Source organism: Microchirus variegatus (assembly GCF_963457635.1).
Source record: "Microchirus variegatus genome assembly, chromosome: 22".
In the NCBI taxonomy this organism is placed as follows: Eukaryota; Metazoa; Chordata; class Actinopteri; order Pleuronectiformes; family Soleidae; genus Microchirus; species Microchirus variegatus.
Genome location: NC_139823.1, coordinates 11,235,665 through 11,260,198, shown reverse-complemented (window position 1 = coordinate 11,260,198; position 24,534 = coordinate 11,235,665). Strand labels below are relative to the sequence as shown.

The window sequence follows — 24,534 nt, the reverse complement described above, 5'->3', positions numbered from 1 at the left end:
GAAGCTCTAGGTTAAGTTCAGTCCGGTCGACTTTACTCTTGTGTGCTTTGGTTGTGTGTGTCTCATGCTGTCTTTATCTCCTCTCATCCATGCAGGTGTTCTTAATCACTGCTGTCACTTCCTGGGGATGTCAGCTGTTCATCAGGTTGTATTGTCTATTTAATAGCACAGCGCTGCTGCTGTTTTTTATAAACAGGTTCAAGGTGTCTTTATTATCCCAGAGGGGCCAATTTGGGTTCACATATAAACATTATTAATGCCACATCTAAGGAAACAACTGTGAAATACAACAACAGAATAAATGTGGAATCACATTGACCCATAAAGGTGGCTGATTACTGCAGGAATAAATGATAATTTCTGGACTCCAACAGACATTTTACCGACCTTTATGCTGCTCAGGCAGACACCTGCACTCTCAACATCTCCGAATGGATTCCAACTGACTCTATAAAGACTTAAACATCACATTTAGGGATAACTTTTTTCCTTTAAGAATCCCTCGACATTTTCAAACCTGTTGTCATAATCCACAGTCATAAATGGGAGGCAACACGTGTACGCTTTTACATCCACAAAGAACACATATGTCGCTGCATATGCCCCGGTGTCTGCTGTACTCATCAGCATTCTGCACTTGCGTGTCTTCATAAATCCAAATAGAGGTTGAAAGGTGAATTGTTGTGGGCCAGCACCTTGTGAGGTGTTTTATTTTATGTCTCTTAGTCAAAGTTAATCACATTTTTTAGACGTGGCAGCCTTCTTCATAAACAAAGACACAACAATGACAGTCCATCTGTTTCAGGTTGTGCGCGTGTGAGAGTTGTTTCACGCCAGATGTGTTCTGTTGTCCCTGTCCTCAGACACGCAGCCTGCTGGCTGCTCCACAACCATGCCACAGACTGCTCGTCCTGTCAAAAACACTCGACTTGACAACACAGACGTACGTGTTTTCACATGCGTACACAATTTGTTACGCACTACGTCATATTTTTACTGCAGACTCAAACATCTAAATGAACACCTGTTACCTTTCTCTCACTTCTTGTCGCTTCTCCCCTCCTAACAATAAATATTCAGTGCAACCCTTGAGTGTTTGTGAATACAAATTGTATTAATTAGTTCCTCATTACCCCCTGTCTTGTGGTAAGATGATGGATCAGGGTTCAGTGTTGATCATCATCATCGTCCAGGCCCAGGTAGTCATGGTGATCCTCAGATCTAAAGGAGTGGAGAGAGATTCTGTTCATTGCTGCACTAACAAAAGTTATTAGAATAGCAGTAATTTGAGATATTTAATCATTAATTCTTAATTCACCCTTGTTTTTGTTTGTTTGTTTTTGACTTTGTTTTCCTTCTGTCTCCAGCAAAGAAAACTGTAGATTGCCTGGGCTCAGTGCTGGATGTATCAGACCCAATATTCAGGGATCCTTGTTTGTTTGTTTGTTTCAATTCTATCTATTTATTATAATATGTGTTTGTGTTACTGTAAAAAAAAAGATAACAAATACATTAACATTTGGATTGCTAAAGTCATTATTTTTTATATGAAATAAAAACAACGCTGCAGTTTCGAGACCGTCGTTAGGTGGCGCAAACGGTAGCCGTCTATAACTACTGTCTCCGGCATTGCAGCCACAAACTATTGAGTTTTTCCCATTGTTTTTCCGGCCTCCACTCCGCGTGGTCTTCCGCTCCACGTTTTCAAACTGATTTCATCGACGTCACCACAAGGAAGCGGAAGCGGAAATAGCCACAGATCAGCTGGAGGTAGTAGTTGTCAGTGTGTCAGGTTGTTTTCGTCTCATATCACTGCTGCCACAAGATGTTGAAAGCAGTTATTTTAATCGGAGGACCTCAGAAAGGTGAGCGAAAAGGCGTCTGCCCTCGTCTGTTTTGTAGTCCGTTGTGTGTGTGTCGCACACAAACACACGCGCGCGTATGGTTTGAGGGAAGCTAGGCTGCTAATGCTAACAAGTGCTTGTTCGTATCTCTGACGTGGCATAATGACAGGACACCTGCCTAATAATAGACCACTACTGTTACTGTGCACGACTTAGATATATGTTTATGTAGCTCACCGTGTGGTGTTAATGGTCTATTCATTTATTTAACTAATAAATCTCTCTCGTGGACGTTATCTGATATATAAATAAAGTTGTCACGGTATTAATTTTCCACACTTTTCAAGATTACTTCCGGGGTAAAAAATAAATAAATACATAAAAGAGTGATTATTCCTTTTGTTCTAGTCCATGAACATAATTTAGAATTTATCTCATATGTGTCAGCTTCCTGATAAACTATTTTAAGAGATCTGTGTACATTTTACAACCATTGCACCTGAACAATTTTTTTCCTAATGGTGAATCCATGTAATTATTTTACTGATGAATAGAATAATCATTTGATAATTTATTTATTATTTATTATTCATCTAAATGGAATGTAATAGGAGATAAAACATTAAATAATACTGTGATCATTAGTCCGTTATTAACTTTATATTTTCGGACAGCTGGTTGATTAATTAAAGAGTACTAATCTCTAATCTGATTTCAAACTTAACTTAATTTACTTGAATGCTTTGCAGGCACACGGTTCAGGCCGTTGTCTTTTGAGGTTCCCAAACCTTTGTTTCCAGTCGCCGGTGTTCCCATGTTACAGCACCACATTGAAGCATGTGCGAAGGTGAGTGCCTGTGCAATAATAGAGTAATAATAGCAGTAATTGTATAATATAATTGTGGAGTGTCCTTTCATGGAAAATGTCCTCCACTAACACCATTTGCATTCCAGGTACCAAATATGAAGGAGATTTTACTCATCGGCTTTTATCAGCCAAATGAAGAACTAACCAGATTCCTGGTTAATGCACAGCAAGAGTTTAAAATCTCAATCAGGTAAACAATAGAGCTCAGAAATGGAGTAAACAAAAGAGCCCCACACCTTCTCACTAAACAAGTTTGGACATAGTTATGTGTCTGAATGTCGACCATTATTAAAATTATATAGATAATAATAATGATGTATTTTGAATACGGCAACATTCTTGTCATTAAGTTTGTGTTTTTTGTACAAAGCATATAACCTTTTCTGCACCACGATTGCTGACTGACCATAAGTATGTCTATTCTTCTGGACTTTCCGCTGCAGGTATTTGCAGGAGTATTCATCGCTGGGCACTGGAGGAGGAATCTATCACTTCAGAGATCAGATTATCTCTGGCAATCCAGAGGCTTTCTTTGTTATGAATGCAGACATCTCGTCAGCATTTCCCCTCACAGAGATGCTCACCTTCCAGAAGGAACATGGAGAACCAAACAGCTTTGTCATCCTTGGGACAACGGTGAGATATTTTGTTCAGCATTAGCATTTGAACCATATTGAAGTGTGCTAAAACATAGCATTTTTCTTCTCTTATCAGGCAAACAGAACGCAGTCCTTGAATTACGGCTGTATAGTTAAAAACGAGCAAACTCATGAGGTACGGATGAGTCATGTTTTGTTTTCGTGAAACAGGTTCTTCACTATTGTTAAAACTTGAATCTTAACTGCTCCTCTTTTATTACGCAGGTCCTGCATTACGTAGAAAAGCCAAGCACATTCGTGAGTGACATCATCAACTGCGGCATATACCTCTTTAACCAAGACATCTTCCAGCATATCGGCGCAGTCTTCCAGAAGAATCAACAGGACATGTTACTGTGAGTTGATGTGGGACCTATGCTTGAAAGTGCATGTGGATACCAGTTACTCCATTTCTTTGCTCTTCTTCATTTGTCTTTTTTTCCATTCCTTCATTCTCCCAACCATGATTTGTTTTATCTCACACTCATCAGATATCCATATGATGGGTAAGTTGGTACGTTTATGCTGCACAGTGTGGTTCTAGAGCACTTAGTGTGTGGTGTGAGCTTTAGAGACAACGAGGCTGAAATTGAATAGGATGCTGTGTGAGTGTTGTTTGGGCTCTTTCTTTTTCTTTTTTTTTTGCACTTTTATGATAAATTATGCACCTTTTTCCATTTAAATAGGCACAGTTGCTTGAAAGTTGGTGAGAGCTAACAAACACATTTATATTCGAGGTGTTACTGCTACTGCAAATATTTCATTACCTTCAGACAAAGCAAGTTTAAGTTAACCACCTGCTGGTATTAGCTTCGTATTTACTTGACAGGTATGACATTTGTAGCAGTCCTCTAATATCAACTCTATAACTCAAGTACGCACAGTATTTTCTATCTGTGTATAATCTACAGATTAGTGTTTGTGAAGATTTGCTACTTCTTTATGTCTCCACCAGCATTTTTTACTTGTTTTTGTATTCACTGGTGTAGTACACCGAGCATTTGACACCACAAGGACGTTTTTAACACATTGCCGAAAGTCAAACAACAGTGGGTATAATTCACCTGCTGATATCAATAGCGCTTAAATCAAACTGGACACTAGATCAGCAAAATTGCAAAACACATCATGGATACTTAAAAGAAATGTTGCACTACAAAGTCTCTTGGGGACTTCTTTGCCTCAAACCACGTCTTCTCCTTTTCGGTGAAACTTCGATTATAGGTGCAACCCTTTGAAATATTCTTTTTCATCTTGGGCCTTTCACAATAATGTATGCCAAAGCCCGTATTAATATGGAACACATGGATTATTCCCCCTGAGTTTTGGTTCACGTCTAGTTAATCCACTTTGGTTTCAACACAGTACTGACACTGTTGTTGTTAGTATGAATGATGCGTTTTAACTTGTGCTCTCATTTCTTTCCGTTTCCTTGTTTATAGGCCAATAAATATTTATTTTTTTAATTGGTGGTAACAAAGTCACTGGGTTTGTTTTTGCACTGGACTAAATATTTAAGGACGATGAAAAACTTGAGTGCAAGAGGGTTGACATGGAATCCATGGAAATGCATTCGTAATTATTAAAGTAGTTCAATTCCTAGTGGAAGAAAATTATAAAGCAACACATTATATATGGGATTTCATCTATTTAAATTAACAGATGAGGAATCTTGTTTTCTAAAATAGAGATTCATTAAGGATATGTTTGCTCTAGGCTGCACTGTAGTCCTACAGATCCTGTGTGTGTCTATAGTCATGATCTTTGGCTGTATAGTGTCAACATCCTCTAAGTGCTCAGGTTACTATTGGGAAACGGACTTAGTTATTTATAAAAAATAAATACCATTCATTCCTGAAAAGATGCTGATTAAGAATGCTGCATGTTTTGCCCCTGTGCCTGATGTTGGCTGAGATGGTTTAATCATATAATTTCAAGCATTAAATGAACGAAATCAAATGCAGTGTTTTATGATATAGCGTAATTTTTCTGCATAAATCCCTCCTTTTAGCTTGTTTTTCATTCTAACTTTTACTCAACCTCTAACTCTTGGTCCATGATTTCATTTTAATACACGAGGCTCCTGGCCCTGGTTTGTAACTCAGCACCATAAACTGATGATCTGTCTCTTGCAGAGAGGAGCCAACCAATGGCTGGCACAGAGCGGAAGCCATCAGACTGGAGCAAGACATTTTCACTGCTCTGGCAGGACAGGGCAAACTCTATGTGTATAAAACACTCAGCTTCTGGAGCCAGATTAAATCTGCAGGGTGAGTAAATGTGTCATAAATGCTGTCAGGTTACACAGGAGTCATCATTCTAACATTAAGACCCCCATTGCCTCCCATATGCCAGAGGAGAGGAGAGACATTGAACCACCCTAAAATGATGGATATAGACATTTGTTACAGCCAGGCTCTTAGGCTGCAACAGAAATGGGAGAGGAGACGAGGTCGAGTGGAAAAATAACAACATTTATTTACAAAAGATGGAAAGATGCACCAGTGTCAGTCATCAGTCAGTGCAGGCATGTATGGATGTGCGAGTGCATAAAGTAAAAATAGAACAAACAGCCGTGCTGTGCCGCGAGGCCCGCAGGGATGTTTGTGTGTGAGCTGGTGGTGAGAGAGAGAGAGAGAGAGGGAGAGCATCTGGAGGAAAGAGAGGGTTTTTAACTCCATGAGTCAAGGTGTAGATTATCACCTCCAAGATGACCCCAGCTCAAAAACTTCTGTTTACCGAGTCACTGTTCAGAGGCAGACTTGTGAGTGTGGACTTTTTTTATTTCACTTTTCACAGATCTGCCATATATGCCAGCCGACTGTACCTCGACCAGTATCACACGACCCACTCTGAAAGACTGGCTTCAAATAAAGAAGGAAATCCCAAAATAAGTGGTGAGATTCATTAAAATTCAGTAGCTTTATTTTTATTTATTTTTTTCCCACATATTTACACAAATATGAGTCTTGAAAGTTATTGCATCCTTCCTGCCTCCTCAGGTAATGTCTATATCCACCCCACAGCCAATATTGACCCCACTGCAATGGTAAGAGTTTGATACTGGGAAGCTTCAAGTTGATGTGGTGTAGTGGTTTTATGTCATTTCTACTTTTCTCTGTGCAGTTGGGTCCAAACGTCTCCATTGGCACAGGAGTGACTATCGGTGCTGGGGTCAGAGTTCGAGAATCTATCATCCTACACGGTGCAAATCTACAGGTGAGTCCAAATATTCATTTTGCTTTGGCAAAATGTCAATGCAATTAATGTGCAAAACATCCAATTTTGCACATTAAAATTCAAGTCAAATTGGACTTTTGAACCAAAATTAATTGAAGACCCATTGATCTGCCTCTTCAGTGACATATTTACATTCTATTACTAACATTATCTCCACTTCATCATGGACTGCTCTGAAATATATTTAAAAACTCTTCTATCACAAGAGGAGTATTGTGGCTTGCGCCTCTCACAAAGATGTCATTTTTAACGATTCGGAGACTCTCGTAATTTAATCTCATGTCTGTGGTGACGACTGGCTGCCACTAAAATGAATTTAGACCGGTGGTGACTTATTGGTGTTTATTGCATATTTCCCGCAAGGAGCTGAAGTCGACTTCTACATAAACTGTGCCTGTTTTTAATCAGGCATAAGTACTCTGATTTGATCACCAGTTGTTTCTCATGTGGTAACCTTGGCTGGTAACGTTTTTTTCTTCACAACATGGTAATGGCATGACAGTAGGAGCTCATAGTACAGTAATACTGTCTAATTTCAAATTCAAGTCCCTTCTTGGTAATAATTATGGAAACAGTGTGGTAATAAAGTGATAATATTACATTAAAACCGTGATATTACCGCTGCAACAGTGTAATACCGTCGCATGAAAATTTTAAGATGTGTAAATGTCAATTATAACATTATAAAGTTGAAATTCATCCTGCCTTATATCCCAAAATATTTTCAGTTGAAATTACAAAGCTATTACTTGATGATTTACTATAGAAATAGTATAAGAAATTGTATTTTCGACAATGTTAGGCTCCTATTATAAATGTGTTACTATTGTGGTCCACAGCACAGCATGGAAAAACTTTATCTAAGTGTTAATTTGTCTTCTTTTTTTCCCCCATGAAGGACCACTGCTGTGTTTTGAACAGCATCGTGGGATGGGACAGCACCATTGGCAAGTGGGCAAGAGTGGAAGGAACCCCGAGTGACCCAAACCCCAACGATCCCTATGCAAAGATAGACAGCGAGACCCTCTTCAGAGAAGGAAAACTCACGCCCTCGATCACTATTCTCGGTAAGTGCATGCTGACCTTAAATGATTATTGCATATGCTTTTTTTTTTTTTTTAAATAAATAAATAAATAATAATAATGATGGTATTTATGACAGCATTCTTGGATAGTGTGTGTAGTAATGTCACATTTGACCAAACTTTGACTGCGGATTTCAGCCCAGGCAGGGATCAGCATGTATTTGAATATTAGTTTGTCTTTTAATTGTTTTTAGTAATTCCAACATTTGTCTCGTGTGTTCGTTTGCTCATTGTTTTTGTACGTCTGTCAACAACAACAACAACAAATAAATCATCCAAACCTATGCAGAAAGTAGAAATGACGAATATTTTACACAAATCATTCTGTCGGAGTGAGGTGTAAAACTCTTAACGGTTTGTGTCGTTTCTTTGCTTTGTCTCCTCAGGTTGTAACGTGACCATCCCCTCTGAGGTGATTATACTCAACTCAATTGTCCTCCCTCACAAAGACCTGAACCGCAGCTTCAAAAACCAAATTATTCTCTAGCTATCCTCTCGCTATCACTGATGAAGGATGCGGCTGAATGACCGCTAGCACTGCCCCTGAGTTACTGTATATAAGATGTCAAAAAATAGAGATATGGGACGTTCATGAAGTAGTTTTTGAAAGATAGATTTTTATATATTTGTCCTCGGGCCTTATGCATCATTGGATGTCAGCAGAATTAGAGATCGGCTAATTGTGCACGTTGATTCACCTTGAAAAGTGCCAGAGGTCGGTATTGGTTTTTTATTAACTTTGCCAAACTGTAAAATTGCTGCAGACACAGTTTGGTTGGGTGTAATATAATGCTTCTAGAAGGGCATCATTGACAAAAACGACTAGAAAATGAGTGATTCATTTTTTTGGAGGTGATTATTTATGTGGAACTCTGATTAAAACCTTCAAGTATCTTTATTGTTTGTCTCCAAAAAAAACCTATCAATCATAAGTAGACCTGAGATTTAGATTGCAATCAACTAATCAAGTAATGTTGGCTTTTAAAATGCTCTTAGCGGGGAGCCTCAGAAGTGTAAGCAGCAACAGCACATACCTAATTTGTGCATCTGCAATCACTGGTGGAACTCTTCAATTTATGGATCGAGCAATTTAGCATTTACATATCAAGCCCTCAACGTCTTATGTTCGCTTGTGCAGTTTTGTTTCAATTATTGCTAAGAGTGTGTCTGTTAAGGAGTGCTGGAAATTTGGATACCGGAACTGCGGCTTGTTACGATTTTAATCAAGGCGACTCGCAAACTGCTCTCAAGTTATTTTAATTAATGATGAGTTTATGTAGGGTTTCATATGTAGCTGCTTGTACTTTAAAATAGATGCAGGTGATGACTTTAAAAAGCGACCTCGTGTCTTCTCAGTCTGTTCGTTACTGTGCAGTGTTGTCAGATGGAAAATACAGAATTATCGCACTGTGACTTTAAAATGATCCATATATTTGAGAAATATGATCGTCCTCTCTGAAACGGCTTGCGAAAGTGCCAGAATACTACATTTAATAGCAAAATAATGCTATTAACGCGGAGCTTTCGTCATTTGAATAGAAGGCAACGGCCACATCGACCACATCCTGTCTTACCTTCAAAATAAAAGCCAAAAGATCAAGTAACTCAGAGCTGAGCTAAAAAAAAAGCCTACAATATCTTATACATGAAAATTCACAAATGAGCATACTTGAAATTAGAAATTACTGATCATACAGTACATCGTACAGCGGGTGAAATTATCGCACAAATGCAATAGTTATCGTACATTTGGCAGCACTGTTGCCGTGTTTCATCACACCATGAGGATAAAAGGAGCTCAAACCACGCAGCTCGTCACATGAAAAAGCAATTCTAATTCTAATTTATTTGATCAAAAATTGCGTTCCAATAACGTTTACTGAATGTCTACAACATGCTTTTAAAAGCTTGTTTCGGGGTTGTTTGTCATGAGCGGGGAAACCAAGTCTTTGAGCAGAGGAAGCTCGAGAGAGAGGGTGATGTTATTAAAAGAAGTGAACACGCGGGTCAGAGCGACATAAGCCATAAGCAGGGAAAGATTGGAAAGGTGACATGTGACAAAAGTTGGATTCAATCCCTCGCGTCCTGACTCATGAAGAGCGTCTCATCTTTGCTGAATCAGATTACGTGTCAACTGCCAGGAAGTGTGTCTGTGTGTGTACCCACCTTTTTCTCCAAACTTGAATTTTTGAACACCTTTGGCCTGCAAGCTTTTCTTTATCTTTATTTTTATTTTGGTTTTTTTGTTTAATTGATTCCTTTTATGAAGAATGTTGTAATTATTACGTATTTATTAGATTGATCATGTGGAGGAAATGGGTTTACAAGCTGTATGTATATGATTTTGTCCACATTCTTTATATTTGGCTGATAATGCAGAGTCTATATATATTAAGTGTTGAGTGGGTAAAAATAATGAATGTGTCTAAGGAATGAGAAATCTGGAGAGAGAATATGAATCTACATTGCTGTTGCGATTATCTGTTCTTATTTTTCTTCAATATTGTACTGATATGCTCCTCACGTGGAGGATAAAGCAGTAGAAAATGGATGGAGGGATGGATTGTACTGATATTTTTTTGTCTTAGACCTCACTTTCTGCTCTAAGGATAGGGCCATGCATGTCCAGATTCTGAAAGCCTCCGTACTTTAACCTTTTGTTCAACAATGTCCAATTTCCAGTCGGCGCTGAAAACACTAAGTATGCCTCTGAAAGGCCGTGAGTCACCGGTATTCAAACGTGAACTGGTTTTTGCAGGAGTTCAGTATTCAGCTCCTCGAGTTGGACCTGCTCACCTCATCTTAGTTCAACCCCACATTGTTTTCTCTTTTCCTTTTGTTTTGACTCCAGCCTCGGAAAAAAAAAAACAACAAAAAAAACGTGACGATTGTGTGAAATGAGCAGCACCGCTGCCACTCAAGCTCCTCGCGAAGGCTAACGCCTGGAACTGTGTGCCGAGAAAGAGACACTTTTATAAAGTTTGACATCTTAAGGCGTGCAAGTCATTTCCAAGCAGTTACTTAAAAACCTGAAGTCTCCGGTAGAATGTGCTGTGGATTCAGAATGCAATTAGAGGCTTCTTTAGTTTCTCTAAAGCGATCCTTGTCAAGGCCACAGAAACAGGCCACTTTACTGAGCATAGAAAAATAAACTTTCACATATAAATTAATGGAGACTCATAACAATAATAATAATAATAATAATAATAATAATAATAAATGGCTGCTTATATAAAATTTGATCAGCTTCATTGATTATTCCTTCCCTGTTACTGCGTCGATTTGACTGACCTTTTTAGGACCAGTAGTCCTCATGAAGACCAAAACCTGGTCCTAACGAGGCTCATTTCTAAGGAAATGGCTCAGTTTAGGGCTTGCGTGCATTTGCTGCGTGCCTCCATCACGGAGGCCAGCCTGTCAACGGGCAGAGGTCCAGGAGTGTTTCCACTTGAGAGGACAGGTGGAGGATTTGTGTGTCTGTACTCTGAGAGGATGATGCCTAACAGAAGCCTAAAGGACTGACAAATGAGCTGTCACATAGAAACTGACATCTCACACTGCTCAAACTCCTACGGTTTGGGAGGAGGGAGGGAGAAAAAAAAAGGGAAAAGCGTTTGGCTGTCATGCATCACCAGCAGTGAATGCTAATGTTTTGCTAAACTGTGCTCTGAAACATCAATGAGCACCATTTCCCCCAGATCCCACTGGGGAGGTAAAGCAGGTGGTTTTGTTCCTCACTCAGCAGATGTGCTGTGTTCCAGAAATGTGATGTTACAGGTTTTTTTTTTTTTTTTTTTGGTTTTTTTTTTGGACGCCTGACTTTGATAAATGAAATGAAACAGAATTGTCAACTACACTACAAATTTATTTCAACACGGAGGATTTCAAGCCGCTGCGACGCTACACATGTGTAACGTGTCAGCAGCTTTAACGCGATGCAGAAATAATGTGCTTTAATTTCTGTTTTCTGCGCGAGGTCCTCCTGTAATTTCCTTTTTGCAACACATGTTTAGAGAAAGCAGGAGAACTTTGTCTGGTGAATGTGAAGATCCACTTTGTGTTGGCACAATAAACATGTTGAATAAGTCTTTGACTGTCGCGTCAGTAACCCCCCTTTTTAGAACAGCGAATCATAAAGTTGCCATGCAGTTTGATTAAAAGCCAGCTTTCATGTTTTGTGCCTCCATTTGTATGTTTTTTTTTGGTGCCTCTGCCGAGTTTAATACAAAAAAAAAAAAAAAGACTAAGCTGAGTCTGAATCCTCACGTCGAAAACAGTCTTAGTTCCACTTCTCAGCAGAGTGAACTTCTCTGGTCAGAGGCCGCTTAGCACGGGATTTAACACAAACAATGTCTGAAATCATTTAATGTGGAGCAGTCTGACTGCACTGAACGTACAATTGGAGAAGAGTTTTTTCTTTTAACTTGCAAACTGCGATGTGTTCACGATGTGTTGAAATGTGTGCCCTTTTTTTCCACGCTGTTGTTAAAGGGGTCTTGGAAATGCAGTTTACAAGGTCTCAATGTATTGTTATAGCTTCTCATTCTGGGTTCCTAATTCTTTAAATTCTTTAAGACTAACAAACATTTGACATAATCATGTTCTTAATGTTTAAGCATTGGATCTATTTTGTTTTGACCTTGGTTTTATTATAGTATGCATTGTCTACACACGGTAAGGTCAAGCGTTTTCCAGTTTCATCACATATTTGTATTATAATACAGAATTCTCCTCTCTTGCATTATCTGTATTTATTATCCCAAGGTGAGCCAAATACTGTAGACGAAGGTACAAAACATCCTTGGAGATGGATACAGAAGACACAACAAGAGATAACTGAGACAAACCAAAGTTTAGATAGATTTATCCAACATCTGTGAAGGTCATCTGATGCATTTGATGTTGACCATAAATACTTCTGCTAAAACCATCAGTGTCACCGTGCAAGATGCCCCCCCCCCGAACACTAGATCATTAGGAGTTCCACGCTATGTCTTCATGTGTTTTATCATAGCCGACATCAGAGAGCAACAAATGACTCATAAATGATGGACATCCAGCGAAACAATAAACATTTCAGTAATTAATCACAAGGGACATTTAATATGTGTGTGTTTTTTTGTTTTTTTTTTACAAGAGGGCACAGAATCTATTACAGTTTACTGCTCTTGTGCAGAGTGACTTTGCCTCCCCTGTGGTCCAAATTAATCAGCGGAGACTTCTGCCCATCATTAAAATATGCAACGCTTTTGTTATCATGAGCCACAGACCACACACACACACACACACACACACACACGAGCTGCATCTGTAACTAAAACCATCGGGACGCCACCGTCTGCGTCTGTGCGTCTGCCCTCGGGTTAAATAAATACTCAAATCACCCACTTGTGCTTGAATGATTCGAGTGTTCTGCTGTGAAGAAGCAAACGTCAAGCTGTGACACAGCTTTAGAAGTGATAAAATGACACATGACACACACCAGTTGTGTCCATATATATATATATATATATATATATATTTTAACTTTTTTGGCTTTGTTTGAAACTGTCTTGTGAAACTGACTTGAAAGTGCTAAGTAGAACCATATAAGGTTCTTCGGGTTGTCCTCATAGGAGAACCCTTTTTGGCTCCAGGTAGAACCTTTTTTTTTTATAAAACCCTTTTGGAGGGTTCCACCAAAAACTGGATCTCTGGATCAGAATGGTTCTTACTGGAACCATTAGTGTTACCAAGAACCCTTTCTTCGGTAAACAGTTTTTCAGAAGCAAATGGTTCCAGGTAGAACCTCAGCCCTTGTAGAAGGACCCTTTTGGAACCCTTATTTCTAAGCGTGTACCTGTCCTTTGCACACCTCAAAGTGCGTTTAAAAAGTGCACAGTACTAGCTGTAACTATTTTTAAATAAAAAATAAATGTGTTCATCCTCTCTGGTGCAACTCAAGAGTGCACAATATTAGCATTTGTTTCTCTTCAAAATAAGATAAGCATATGTCATACACTCTTAGAAATAAGGGTTCCAAAAGGGTCCTTCGACAAGGGCTGAGGTTCTACCTGGAACCATTTGCTTCTGAAAGCAAAGAAAGGGTTTGTTAAGGGTTCTTGGTAACACGAATGGTTCCAGTAAGAACCATTTTGATCCAGGTGGAACCAAAAAGGGTTCTCCTATGAGGACAAGCCATAGAACCTTATATGGTTCTACTTAGCACTTTTATTTTTAGTGTATGACCAAAGAATATTGATTGCTAGTTCTTATTATTTATTGTTTTATGAATGCACTTTTTGTATTTTAAATCACCTGCTGGTTACTTTTTTTTATCTTCCATTCAAATTCTTTCCATAGATGGCGTCCAATACCCTTGTAGCATTTTGAGCATATGTTTTGTCCATGTCTTATTTTCCAGAAGGGAAAAGAATTTCCATTATCTATGATTTATTTTTTCCCCTCTTTGACTAAACGATAATAAATCTAATATTCTAGTCCTGCAGATATGAGATTTAAGGGCATCGACGAGATGAGAACCACTGCTTCACTTGTCCGTCAGCGTCTCCCCCGTGATAGGCTGCCTGCCTGCCTGCCTCAGGTTTTGAAGTACTTCTTAATATCCACATCCACCTGACCGTGGGCACGTTTCAGCTTCATCTCTACAGTGGCTTTTGACTTGACTTGATTTCATCAGGCGGTCTTTATTTCTTGAGCTGCGGCTCAGTACGTAGCTTTGAGTGTCCTCAAAGTCTGAAAGCACCCGAGTTAACCCTGAGATCACGGACGAGGAGCAGGAAAAGCCTCGTGAACTGTAAGACGAATGTTTATGAATGTTGACGTAGAATAGGAGCAAGTCGGAGCCCACGGAAACCATCCATACACTGTGAACGGCTTTGAATATCAGCTCGGTATTTAAAAAAAGCACTTATCATTTCCCTTATCTTGTGACCTTCAATCTGGTAATTAATTGCTGCCTACCAACTACCACTTTTATATATAATATGACATTCACAGTATCACTTACTCATTTATGAGTATTTAACTGTAAATGTGAAGTGTGGCACACAACTGACCTTAGGTTTATATGTAGCAAAATAACATAAATAACAGCAACATTTCTTTAAATAAATATAAAAGTAACCATTCAAGAGAGTAAATGAGAGCTTTTTAAGGGTTTATTTTATCATGATGAGTATATTGTGAACTCTTTGTCATTCCATATCAACACAGACACTTTTATTTTGAAATGTCAAATGTCATCATAAATATTATTATTTGACTGTCTTTTTCTCCAAGAGTTTGCTTTAAAACAACAACAAAAAATTCTCTATTCAACTCTTTTTTTTTTTTTACTTGTTTATCTTCTATATCTGTGTATAAAACAGAATCTGTGTAGAGTTATTTCATGCTCTACATACTTTGATTTCTCCCCGTAACGTTCGTCGTTCCATATATTTAACTCCTTTTTGTTGGAAAAGAAAATGAAATGTTGTGCTTTTTGAACAATGAAATACCCTTCAGATTGTGTTTTCCCTTCCTCATTTGGACACAGCCTGGAGGCTGTTGGTTTTTTAACTCTGTCCTGTTAAGATAAACGCTAAAATGTTATTATTATTTATTATTATCCACAGTCCTTTTGGGTTCATTTGAAGTGTATTGATTTTTGAAACTATTTTTCTCATGTTTTTCCTCAGACTGAGCTCCCAGAGACTCCTGGTTCACAAACAATAAGAACTTCTTATGAGGGTTATTTATTATTATTTATGTTATGTTCATGTGTGTCTTCAGTCTGTTGCTTATTTGATTTTTACCTGACACACTAACCTCAGCAGTATGATGTACATTTTGCACTTCAGGCTACTTTCTCGTAGACTTCTTTATATTTAATTCAGAGATGGTTGTCCATCTGTCCTAATGCATATTTAAAATGGCATTTTTTGTTGTTGTTTTTAAAAAAAATGACACAATACATGTTATTATGACCTTTTTGTATCTTGCACCTGGCAAATACTCCATATATTACAAAAAACTAAAACTAATGAAAAAAACTAAGGATTAAAACTAATAAAAACGCAAACCGGTTGTGAAAACTAATTAAAACTAACTCATTTTATAAACAAAAAGTCAAAACTATTATAACATTGATTATAAGGTGCAGTTAGTCATCCGCGCCTCTAGAGGCGCATTAATATGACGTCACGTGACGAACTGTACGCACCATTAGCAAATCGAGTGACAACTCGGTTCACCTGCGTTTTCTTGCTTCGTTTTCCGCCTAAATGTGAAACAAGGACATTAATAAAGGTGAGTTTGTGTTCAGGCTGCGTGTTGTTTGGCTTTGGGCACAAAGTGTGTGTGACTTCTGCAGAAAGAAAGAAAGAAAGAAAGAGTGGTGATGCGTTAGCGGCACACAAACGGTTGCAACAATAAGTAGCATTATCTATCATTTTAGATTCTTTTAAGGTCAAAATTGAACCAACTCTTATTGACTTGTCAAGATATTGTAAGTTGCACAGGTGCAATTCATATATAATTAGTCATTATTGCTAATTGGCTGCATTGGTGGGTGTGGTTCAGTTGTGGGTCACGAGGGACCATGATTAAGCTAATTAGCCGCACTTTGCTGCCATAGAAATATGTACAGTAAAAATGATTTACCTGGGATGTGATAGCTTTATATATATGTATGTATATGTAGGTATATTTGTATATATATGTATATGTATGTATATATGTGTAGGTATATATGTATATGTATGTATATGTGTATATATACGTATATATATATATATATATATATATATGATTAAATGTTCACAGAGCAGATGTACCTAATATCATGCTCTTTACATTGTACATGTTATGAGGCAGAGGAGTATTTGTACATATATATGGTATTGGGAAATGATTATGAAATCTATAGCCTACATATTCTGGGGGATCACCTCTGGCAGGGTTTGAATTATAATCTGAACTTTGCGGGGGTTTCAAACTAAGTCTGAGTAAAGCTGAATAAATAACACACAGCCCACTATTTGTGAAAATTGTGTCATGTAGACGGCAACGACAATGTTTTAACTGACATATGTAAATTATGCTCTTCACACTGTAAACGGCATTATTTGTGATTAATATAATAATTATTCAAAGTACTTTTGCTATATTTTAGCAACCCTCAAAGATATGCAATTTGACCACCTTCATGGGAGCTCAAACCCTCTTTATAGGAGCTCAGCTCCCATTGGCTCCCCACATAATACAAACCCATCTACCCCGGGATCCCCAGAGGCCTCTGAAAGCCCAACGTTTTGATTAATAATGTTTATTTTGTGCAGGGTCCACCTGTTATGATGATGAACCCGTTGGCTTCAAGACCTCGATTGTTCCAGTTTCAAATTGAGCTCTGTCAAATTGGTTTCGTTTTTGGTGAGTTTTAAGAGGCAGCAACAACCAATTGTTTCCGGACCAGTGTTTGAAATGATTCATGTTGAAGTCAGTGCTCTGTGTGAGTCCTTGTTTATCCACATCTCTACGATGGAGATGGTGAGTGACAATTACCCTGACTCATTGGGTCCCAATAGCAACATTCATGAGAAACATGCCAGATTGAGCATTCAAGTAGTGTGGTGAAGACCCCCAATCCATAAAGAGAGCAGTGAGACATGGAGGTGTTTTCACACTGATGCATATGAGTAACCACTGACAGTTGCTGGAGAGCAGAAGGGCCAAGCAGCCATGCAGCCAAGTAAAGCCTTGATAATGTGGGGTTGGAAAGCTTCTTGATTTATGCAGTGGGGTAGATGGTCCAAATGTATCCTCCTGAATTATTTATTAGACACGCACACCATCACTCTGCATTCTGAATGCAATAGTGTTTGGTGGACAGAACACTCTGCATTGCATTGCATAATGCAGGGCTGTCACATACTAATGGAGGATGGCAGTGTGATTATTTGCATCATTTCCATAAGATCATAATTTTGCACTTTCTCTACATCTAAGATTACAGCATCTGAGAAACACCCTATCCTGGGGGATGTTTGCTTCTGCTGTGCTGGCAGCAGCTGTCAGACAGCCGCTGCATTAAAATAGACTTATGTATATTGATGTCTTGTCAAAGTATAGTTATGTTCACTTGCACATCAGCTTCCTTTCCTCTGAGGGAGTTCTGAGGGAGTTAGTCAACTAGAACTGACCACACATTGTGCAGTCAGAATAACATGTTCTGCGCAGTTTCCACCAGTAGCTGAGCATATTAACACTTATCTGTTGTTATACGCTGTAAATGAAGTATACTGAACTGCACTATGAATATACAACGGTTTGACCACCTCAGACACAGATTTATCAAATGGAAACAAAATGGGGTTCGCTTTAGCACTTTTCCCGGACAGTGTGTGTTAAAAAAAGTTAATCCACATTAATCAGTTTGTAATGTGGCTCCTGTGGCACCTATAGTTCTGTGGTGCATGAATTGAGCTTTGCCAATGGTGAAAGACTGTTACAATATTTTCAGCTGATACTACAGCAATGTCTGCTGAGATTTCTATTTAAAAAAATATACTGTGTTGTTTTCCTTTCACAGATCTCCAGAGGTTCATTCTCCACTCATGTTCTACACCAGCTTCTCGGTGTCACTGGTGCCAGAGGCAGTGCAATTACAGGTAGGCAGAAATTTCATTTTTTATTGATGTGAACACCTGTTTGTTAAACTGGAACGCCTGTTCAGCAGTACCCAAAGATGGAGTGTAAATGTGCATTTTTGTGTCTCCTGTAGAGGGCACTGTGGGTATTCATTACGACCTGACATGTTTGCTGTATCTGTGTGTGTGACCCCCCCAGTGATTGTTTGAGCAAAGCCGTGTTGTATTTGGTTGACTTTGTGGCACTTAAAGTAAATAAGCTGCAGGGTAGCATTACAGGCTTTTCCTTTAGGTGTTTGTTCACTCTGTACATATAAGGACGGCATAACGCACACAATTACAGAAAATCACATTTCTTATTGATCCCTTAAATACACATATCTATGCTGCAGATGACATAGTTGAGATCCCACCGCAAGAAGCAGAGTCTAAGCTGGTGTTTGTGTGGGCTTTCTTAGTAATATTAATGACTTGAATACTTGAGTGTGTGCAGTGCCCCAAGCACGGACGCAAATGTTACTGCAGACGAAATGTGTGAAAATCAGTTTGAACATTTGTATAACCTTTAAAATGAATATGGTAATGCTGCGTACTGTGATGCAAATGAGAAATGATACATCAGAGAAAAAGAATTATTTGAAAACTTACAGGCAGGTCCTCACTCCACTTTCATCACCCTCTGTTTGAATGAGAAACAGACAGGTTATATTAATGGATCTCCTGGATCCTTTGTGCAGACTAATTTCTGATTTATCTTTCTCTTTCACCCACTCTTCTTTCAACATCCTTCTGCGTCAGACCCAGCGTGATCACATGCAAACTTTTTTATTTTTTTTATTTTTGGTATGGTTTCCTTATCTTTCATTTATCCTACACATAAGCTTCCCATGATTATGGAAATAGAGTTTTTGCTCTCTATGTTACATACTCTTGCTTGGGCTTGTTGATAACAAAAATGCCATTTGGATGTGGGTGGTGCACACTCTTATCATGGCTTTACATAACATATTTAAAAACACTCAGAATTATCAGCAGGCAATAATAAGGCATTGCATTAACTTGACACGTCCATTTAAATGAAATGGTTTTTATCTGTGTGACGTTTGTGGTTATTATGACAATGGTATTAATTGTCGCTGTCACTGGAATTAAGTCGGTTTATAACTGGTATAAGATGATGTGTAAGAAAAAATAATGTGGAATTTGAATTCATATTACTTAAACTGGCAACAATTATTGATTTACTATTTATTTAAACAAATACTTCTTCAGATATTTAAGGGTGTTGTACATATGTGGATTTTCTGGGTTGGATACATCTGGTTTTACTGCTTTATGTTCTTTCTTTTTTACGACGCAGGCGATTTATGAGGGAACTGGAGAGCCAACGTCGGCTTAATGTCCAGCTCACTTGATTCAGACATTTGCATTCACACATACACCTCCTGCAGGTAATGATGAGAAAAGATCAGGGTTGCTGTGCAGACACTGATGTCACTCTCACAGATATTAAAGTTGCAGAACTTGTTGTTAGGGGCTTTTTTTTTAAAAAGAAGAAGGAATCGAGATAAAAAGATAATAGAAACTGTTTCTCTTATTTCGAAAGAGCAATGACCTGCGGGGGGGAAACACCCCAAACTCAGCTGGCTTCTCATCTTTGAAACAACTTCGCTTGGACAGAGCCATACTGACAAAACGCTGCACTTTGCCAAGAACAGAAAATGACTTAGTAGAGTACTTTGCTAAATGCTGCAAGCCCTTGAAACATTGATTTGTGTGATTGTGTGCGTATGTGCATGTGTGCTAAATTTGTTTAAAGTGACATTATGACGGCAGTGTGTTATAAGCGGAGAAGGTGAAAGCGTGGCACTACTGAATCCTCTGGGAGCCATTAGTGGCATCAATGATGCAGGAAATAGATTCAATGTACAAAATAATACCCTTGAATAATTAATTAGACAAGTTTTAAATCAACAGCAAACCCACTGACTGCAAAAAAATGGGAGCAGGTAAAATTGAAAGTGTTCCTTAGGGATATCGTTTGGATACCTCTGAAACCTAAACATTATCAACAATAAGCTGAATGTATGAGGTGAACATAATGATACACTTTTAAATTCTATGTTCTATGTTTCTGCTGCAAAAACATTGTAACCTCAGGAGGAGTCAAAAGTAAGGGTTTACTCTTAGGACAGACAAAAGTGCAATAGATGAATAGATGCTGGGGCATGAAAGGCAGAGGAGTGACACTGTCAATAATGGTGTAAATATATGGAAGTAGGCACATTGTATATGAGTTATGTGTACTAACAGTCACCACAATCGATAATAGACAAAGTGGCTCTATCTATGATCCTGGATCTGCAATTAGCAATTAAACACAAGGACTCTGGTAATAAATCAAATAAGTAATGTGGAAAAACATTGAGAACATTGAGAAACACAACCAAATAATAATAATAAAAAAAACCTTATCTATCTGGTGATAGATGCAGAAATATGCTGTAAATTCAGAAAAAAAGGCACTCAGGAGTTTGATTTATTTAAAAATCGTTTCATTACGTAAACATGGGTACATAAATTAAATTATAAAATAAATGTCATATTCACTCAGTTTGACCACAAACATTTTTTGTTATATAATTTTTAAAATGTGGTGGGAAAAAAAGTCTTTAGTCAAATTTAATTAATTATGTAAAAGTCTATACAATTTGATTTAAAAACATGAAAAAGTGAGAACTATGTTCTGCTCTGAATTGATAATGTGGCATGTCCATTCAAGGCAGTATCAACCTCCAAATACACTTGAATATTCTTAGCTTTAGCGAGGGTCACTTTACTGTGGGCAGAGAAGTCATTTTAACCTCTTATTGTAGGTGACCCAGTTCTGATTCCTGAGCTAAGGGCACCTTCAGTCGTGGCTTCAGTGATCATAGAGCCGTGTTGAAGGTATTTTTTTTTTTTTTTTTAACGTTAATGTTTTAACTTTAATATTGCCTAATTTTTAACAGAACAGCCCACCAATCATCAGTAAGTTATCAACAAATAAGAGATAACTGAACAGTTGAAGCCTATTTCCACCCACCCAGGCAGCTTCATTATTTCTGTTGAGAATTGCAGGAAACACTTAACATTCCGTGCCTTGTAAAGCCTCAGGGATGAGTAGCTAAATAGCCTCAACTCTACACTTAGTGAGTTTTTTTTTTTTTTGATTTATATTTTACCTTCTACATGTAGAATACCCTAAATTAATCAAACCCCAATGATCAGTCTATGGTGGAACAGAGACAAACATCCGACTGCTATTGATTTTCCAAGGTCAAACAGAATCATTCAGCCCCGTTGGAAATGTTAAGGGCTTTATTACTTCCTCTTTTCATCAGAGATGTTCCTCTTGAGAATACGTTTGAGTTTTTCCTTTTTAAAAAAGTATTTTGCAAAATCAGGTCCCACTGATCAGAGACAGACGTCCAGTGGGGTTGGCGATTGAATGAGGAAAACAACCAGACTGAATGCCCGATTCTTTACTACCTACCAGATTGAGAAACAGTTGAAACCAATTTGAGATGTCTTTGTTGAATATTGAATGGTGAATAAATCATGGCACGTATATTAATGACTTGTGAGAATTGTCAGTTTCCAGTGTCCTGTGAGGCACTCGTACTCATTCAGTCTTATGTTAAGTGCTTCATGTAGAAGTGCTGAATAAATGCGAGTGAAGACAATTTATCGTAAACAGAAATAAGAATATGGATAATCTGTGTTTACAAATTTAATCAGTCTACACAAATAGATTTGTTCAGTTTTTATGACTCTGCGCTTGTGTTAAATGTAGCTGGAAGCATTCCGATGCTGCAGTTTTTTTTTTTCTTTCCTACTACACAAGTTTGTCAAGCCGCTGACACACTGGTGATGACGGCCATAAAACATGAACGGGTTATCTCAGGTGCTATAAAGTTAGTTTAAATGTTTGTTTAGTTTCTATACAATGCCTCAACAGCATTGCTTAGATAAAAACAACCATGAAATGGTAAAAGGTCTAATAAATTAAAGACATGCTTACAGTTTTGTTTTACACTCTCCTTGGCATTTTTATAGGACGCCTTTTCTCAACTCACTATTCCTTGAAAGAAAAGTCAACATAAAAACCATGTTGGGTTTGAGCGATAGCAGTTTGCCCCTCTGCACTGAATACCTGCTCAGATACTCACTACCTTAAGTTGCGTTTATCTGGATCTTATTGTGAATGATCAGCTTGAAGTCTTGCGGGGATGGACTCTGACTGGTTTTGTGTTGCTTGGTCTAGTTCAGCGTTTCTCAGTTCCGGTCCTTAGGGACCACTGCCCTGCATGTTTTAGATGTTGCCCTGCTCCAACACAGCCGATTCAAATGAATGAGTTGTTATCAGGCTTTTGCAGAGCTTGATGACAAGCTGACCATTTGAAGCAGGTGCGTTGGAGCAGGGCAACATCTAAATTAAAACATGCAGGGCAGGGGTCCCTGAGGACCGGAATTGATAAACACTGGCATAGTTCAGGGGTCTGGAGCCACATGTGGCCCTTCAGCACCCTTGGCTCCCTGTAGTGCTAAAATAAAAAAACCCTACTACGGTTATTTTTTATTTTATTTTATTGAACGCTTCTTTTCTAGATACATTCCATCCTTTGTCTATGTCAAATGCGATACTGAAAACTTAAAAACACAAAATCCCCGAAGCTTTATTTTATTTATTGCAAAGTGGGTTACATTTTATTTTATTGATTCTCAAATAGATCTAGCTACATAGTTCTGTGTTTTATTTCAAAGTAGGCCTACACATGCCAGTGTTTTTCTTTTTGCAGTTCTTAAAGGTAGGGTTGGAGATCCTGGAAAAACTGTTGAAGCAGGCTACAGTTTGAATTCAAAAGTCCAAGCCTCTTCGTTGTCATTTTTGTGACAATGCATGAATTAATTGGCTACAATTTGGGCGTTAAGAGGATTTTAAGCAATACAGAGAAAAATGCTCCAGAAATTAATCTCCCAAGTGTTTGTTCAATTAATTAATAAATTGAAAAAGCCGCTTGTGTCGGCGTGTCATTAAGTCAGGCTGCAGAGAAACATTTGCTTTGCTTTGCAGTGCCGACACAGATTTCAGTGGGATGCACAAGAAACTAAATCATTAACTAAATCAATTCGTTTGTGGACAAAACAAGACATTCGGAAACATAAGTTTGGCAAAGACATTTTTCAACCTTTTCTGACATTTCACAGACCAAAAAAGTACTTCATTAATAGAACAGATTACAGATTACGCCTAGCCTTTCACGGTGAACATGAAATAAAGACCATAGATAAATGGAGATAAATTAAGTTAATGAGTTAATACACTAATAAAGTAAGCAGTTGGACAAATATTTTTTTTATTATATTTAGTGGTGAATCCAGTATTCAATACAGAGCTGTGTAGCTCAATTTCTGGCTGTGGCAGAGTGTTGGCTTGTGATAACTCCGGTTTGGCCAAAGAATCCAGTGCAAATAAAACATTCCAGTATCGTGTGGTCTTTGTGTTCCTCTACAAGGACAATGAGCTCTCAAAGATTATAAGCTGCCATTTTTGTGGCTGATTTTATTCACAAATGTTAGCAGGTTTCTAGTTGGCTGAAATGAGTTCAAACGTTCAAGTGAACTGAGATTATTGTTGCATTTGCTTGTGAGATTAGATATAGAAACTCATAAGGAAGCGTTACTGAGAGTTTAAAATTACAATTTTGTGGCATTTGATAACAAAGTGGATATGGTGTTCTGCCAGCCCTTGAGCATCTTGGATGAATAGCGCAAGGGGCCTGCCAGTGGTCCAGAGAAGATTACAGCCCCACCACCATCCACCGTTTTTGCCTTGTTTTTATACTTGGAGTAGGTTTTAAATTCAAGGGGTTCCTAGCCAAGCCAAGAACAAATGTATCATGATCTAAATTAGAAGACCTGGAGGCTAAGGCTTTACTTAAACCATTTTCTCCTCTTACTTTCTCACAGCATTGGACAAGCATTATTAATGGCACTTTTCCACTATGCATTTCTAGCATGACTCAGCTTTGCTTTTTCCATCAGGGATAGTATCTGGTACCTGGTGCTTTTTTTTTGGATACCTGCTCTGGTAAGGTTCCAAGTGAGATGAGCAGATACTAAAACGTGACATCGACAGACTGCCGGCCACTGATTGGCAGATCGTGTCGTCACTGGAAGATTCATGAA

General features: G+C 38.2%; 1 protein-coding gene across 1 annotated transcript; it reads left to right on the top strand.

Moving 5' to 3' along the window:
* Positions 1-1,769: 1,769 nt before the first annotated feature.
* gmppaa (GDP-mannose pyrophosphorylase Aa) lies at positions 1,770-8,345 on the top strand. The gene is made up of 13 exons (XM_083908577.1): positions 1,770-1,865; positions 2,594-2,691; positions 2,799-2,902; positions 3,156-3,348; positions 3,427-3,486; positions 3,576-3,706; positions 3,842-3,856; positions 5,486-5,620; positions 6,150-6,247; positions 6,353-6,399; positions 6,477-6,569; positions 7,489-7,657; positions 8,062-8,345. The coding sequence occupies exons 1-13, from the start codon at positions 1,826-1,828 to the stop codon at positions 8,160-8,162; spliced, it is 1,284 nt and encodes a 427-aa protein (XP_083764703.1). The 5' UTR covers positions 1,770-1,825; the 3' UTR covers positions 8,163-8,345.
* The last annotated feature ends 16,189 nt before the right edge of the window (positions 8,346-24,534 follow it).

What these genes read in the sequence shown, in the direction of transcription:
- gmppaa (XM_083908577.1), top strand. Translation starts at nt 1,826, where the DNA reads ATGTTGAAAGCAGTTATTTTAATCGGAGGACCTCAGAAAG. An exon ending in TTGTCATCCTTGGGACAACG is followed by an intron (nt 3,349 to 3,426) that starts GTGAGATATTTT and finishes TTCTCTTATCAG; the next exon opens with GCAAACAGAACGCAGTCCTT. An exon ending in ATATTGACCCCACTGCAATG is followed by an intron (nt 6,400 to 6,476) that starts GTAAGAGTTTGA and finishes TTCTCTGTGCAG; the next exon opens with TTGGGTCCAAACGTCTCCAT.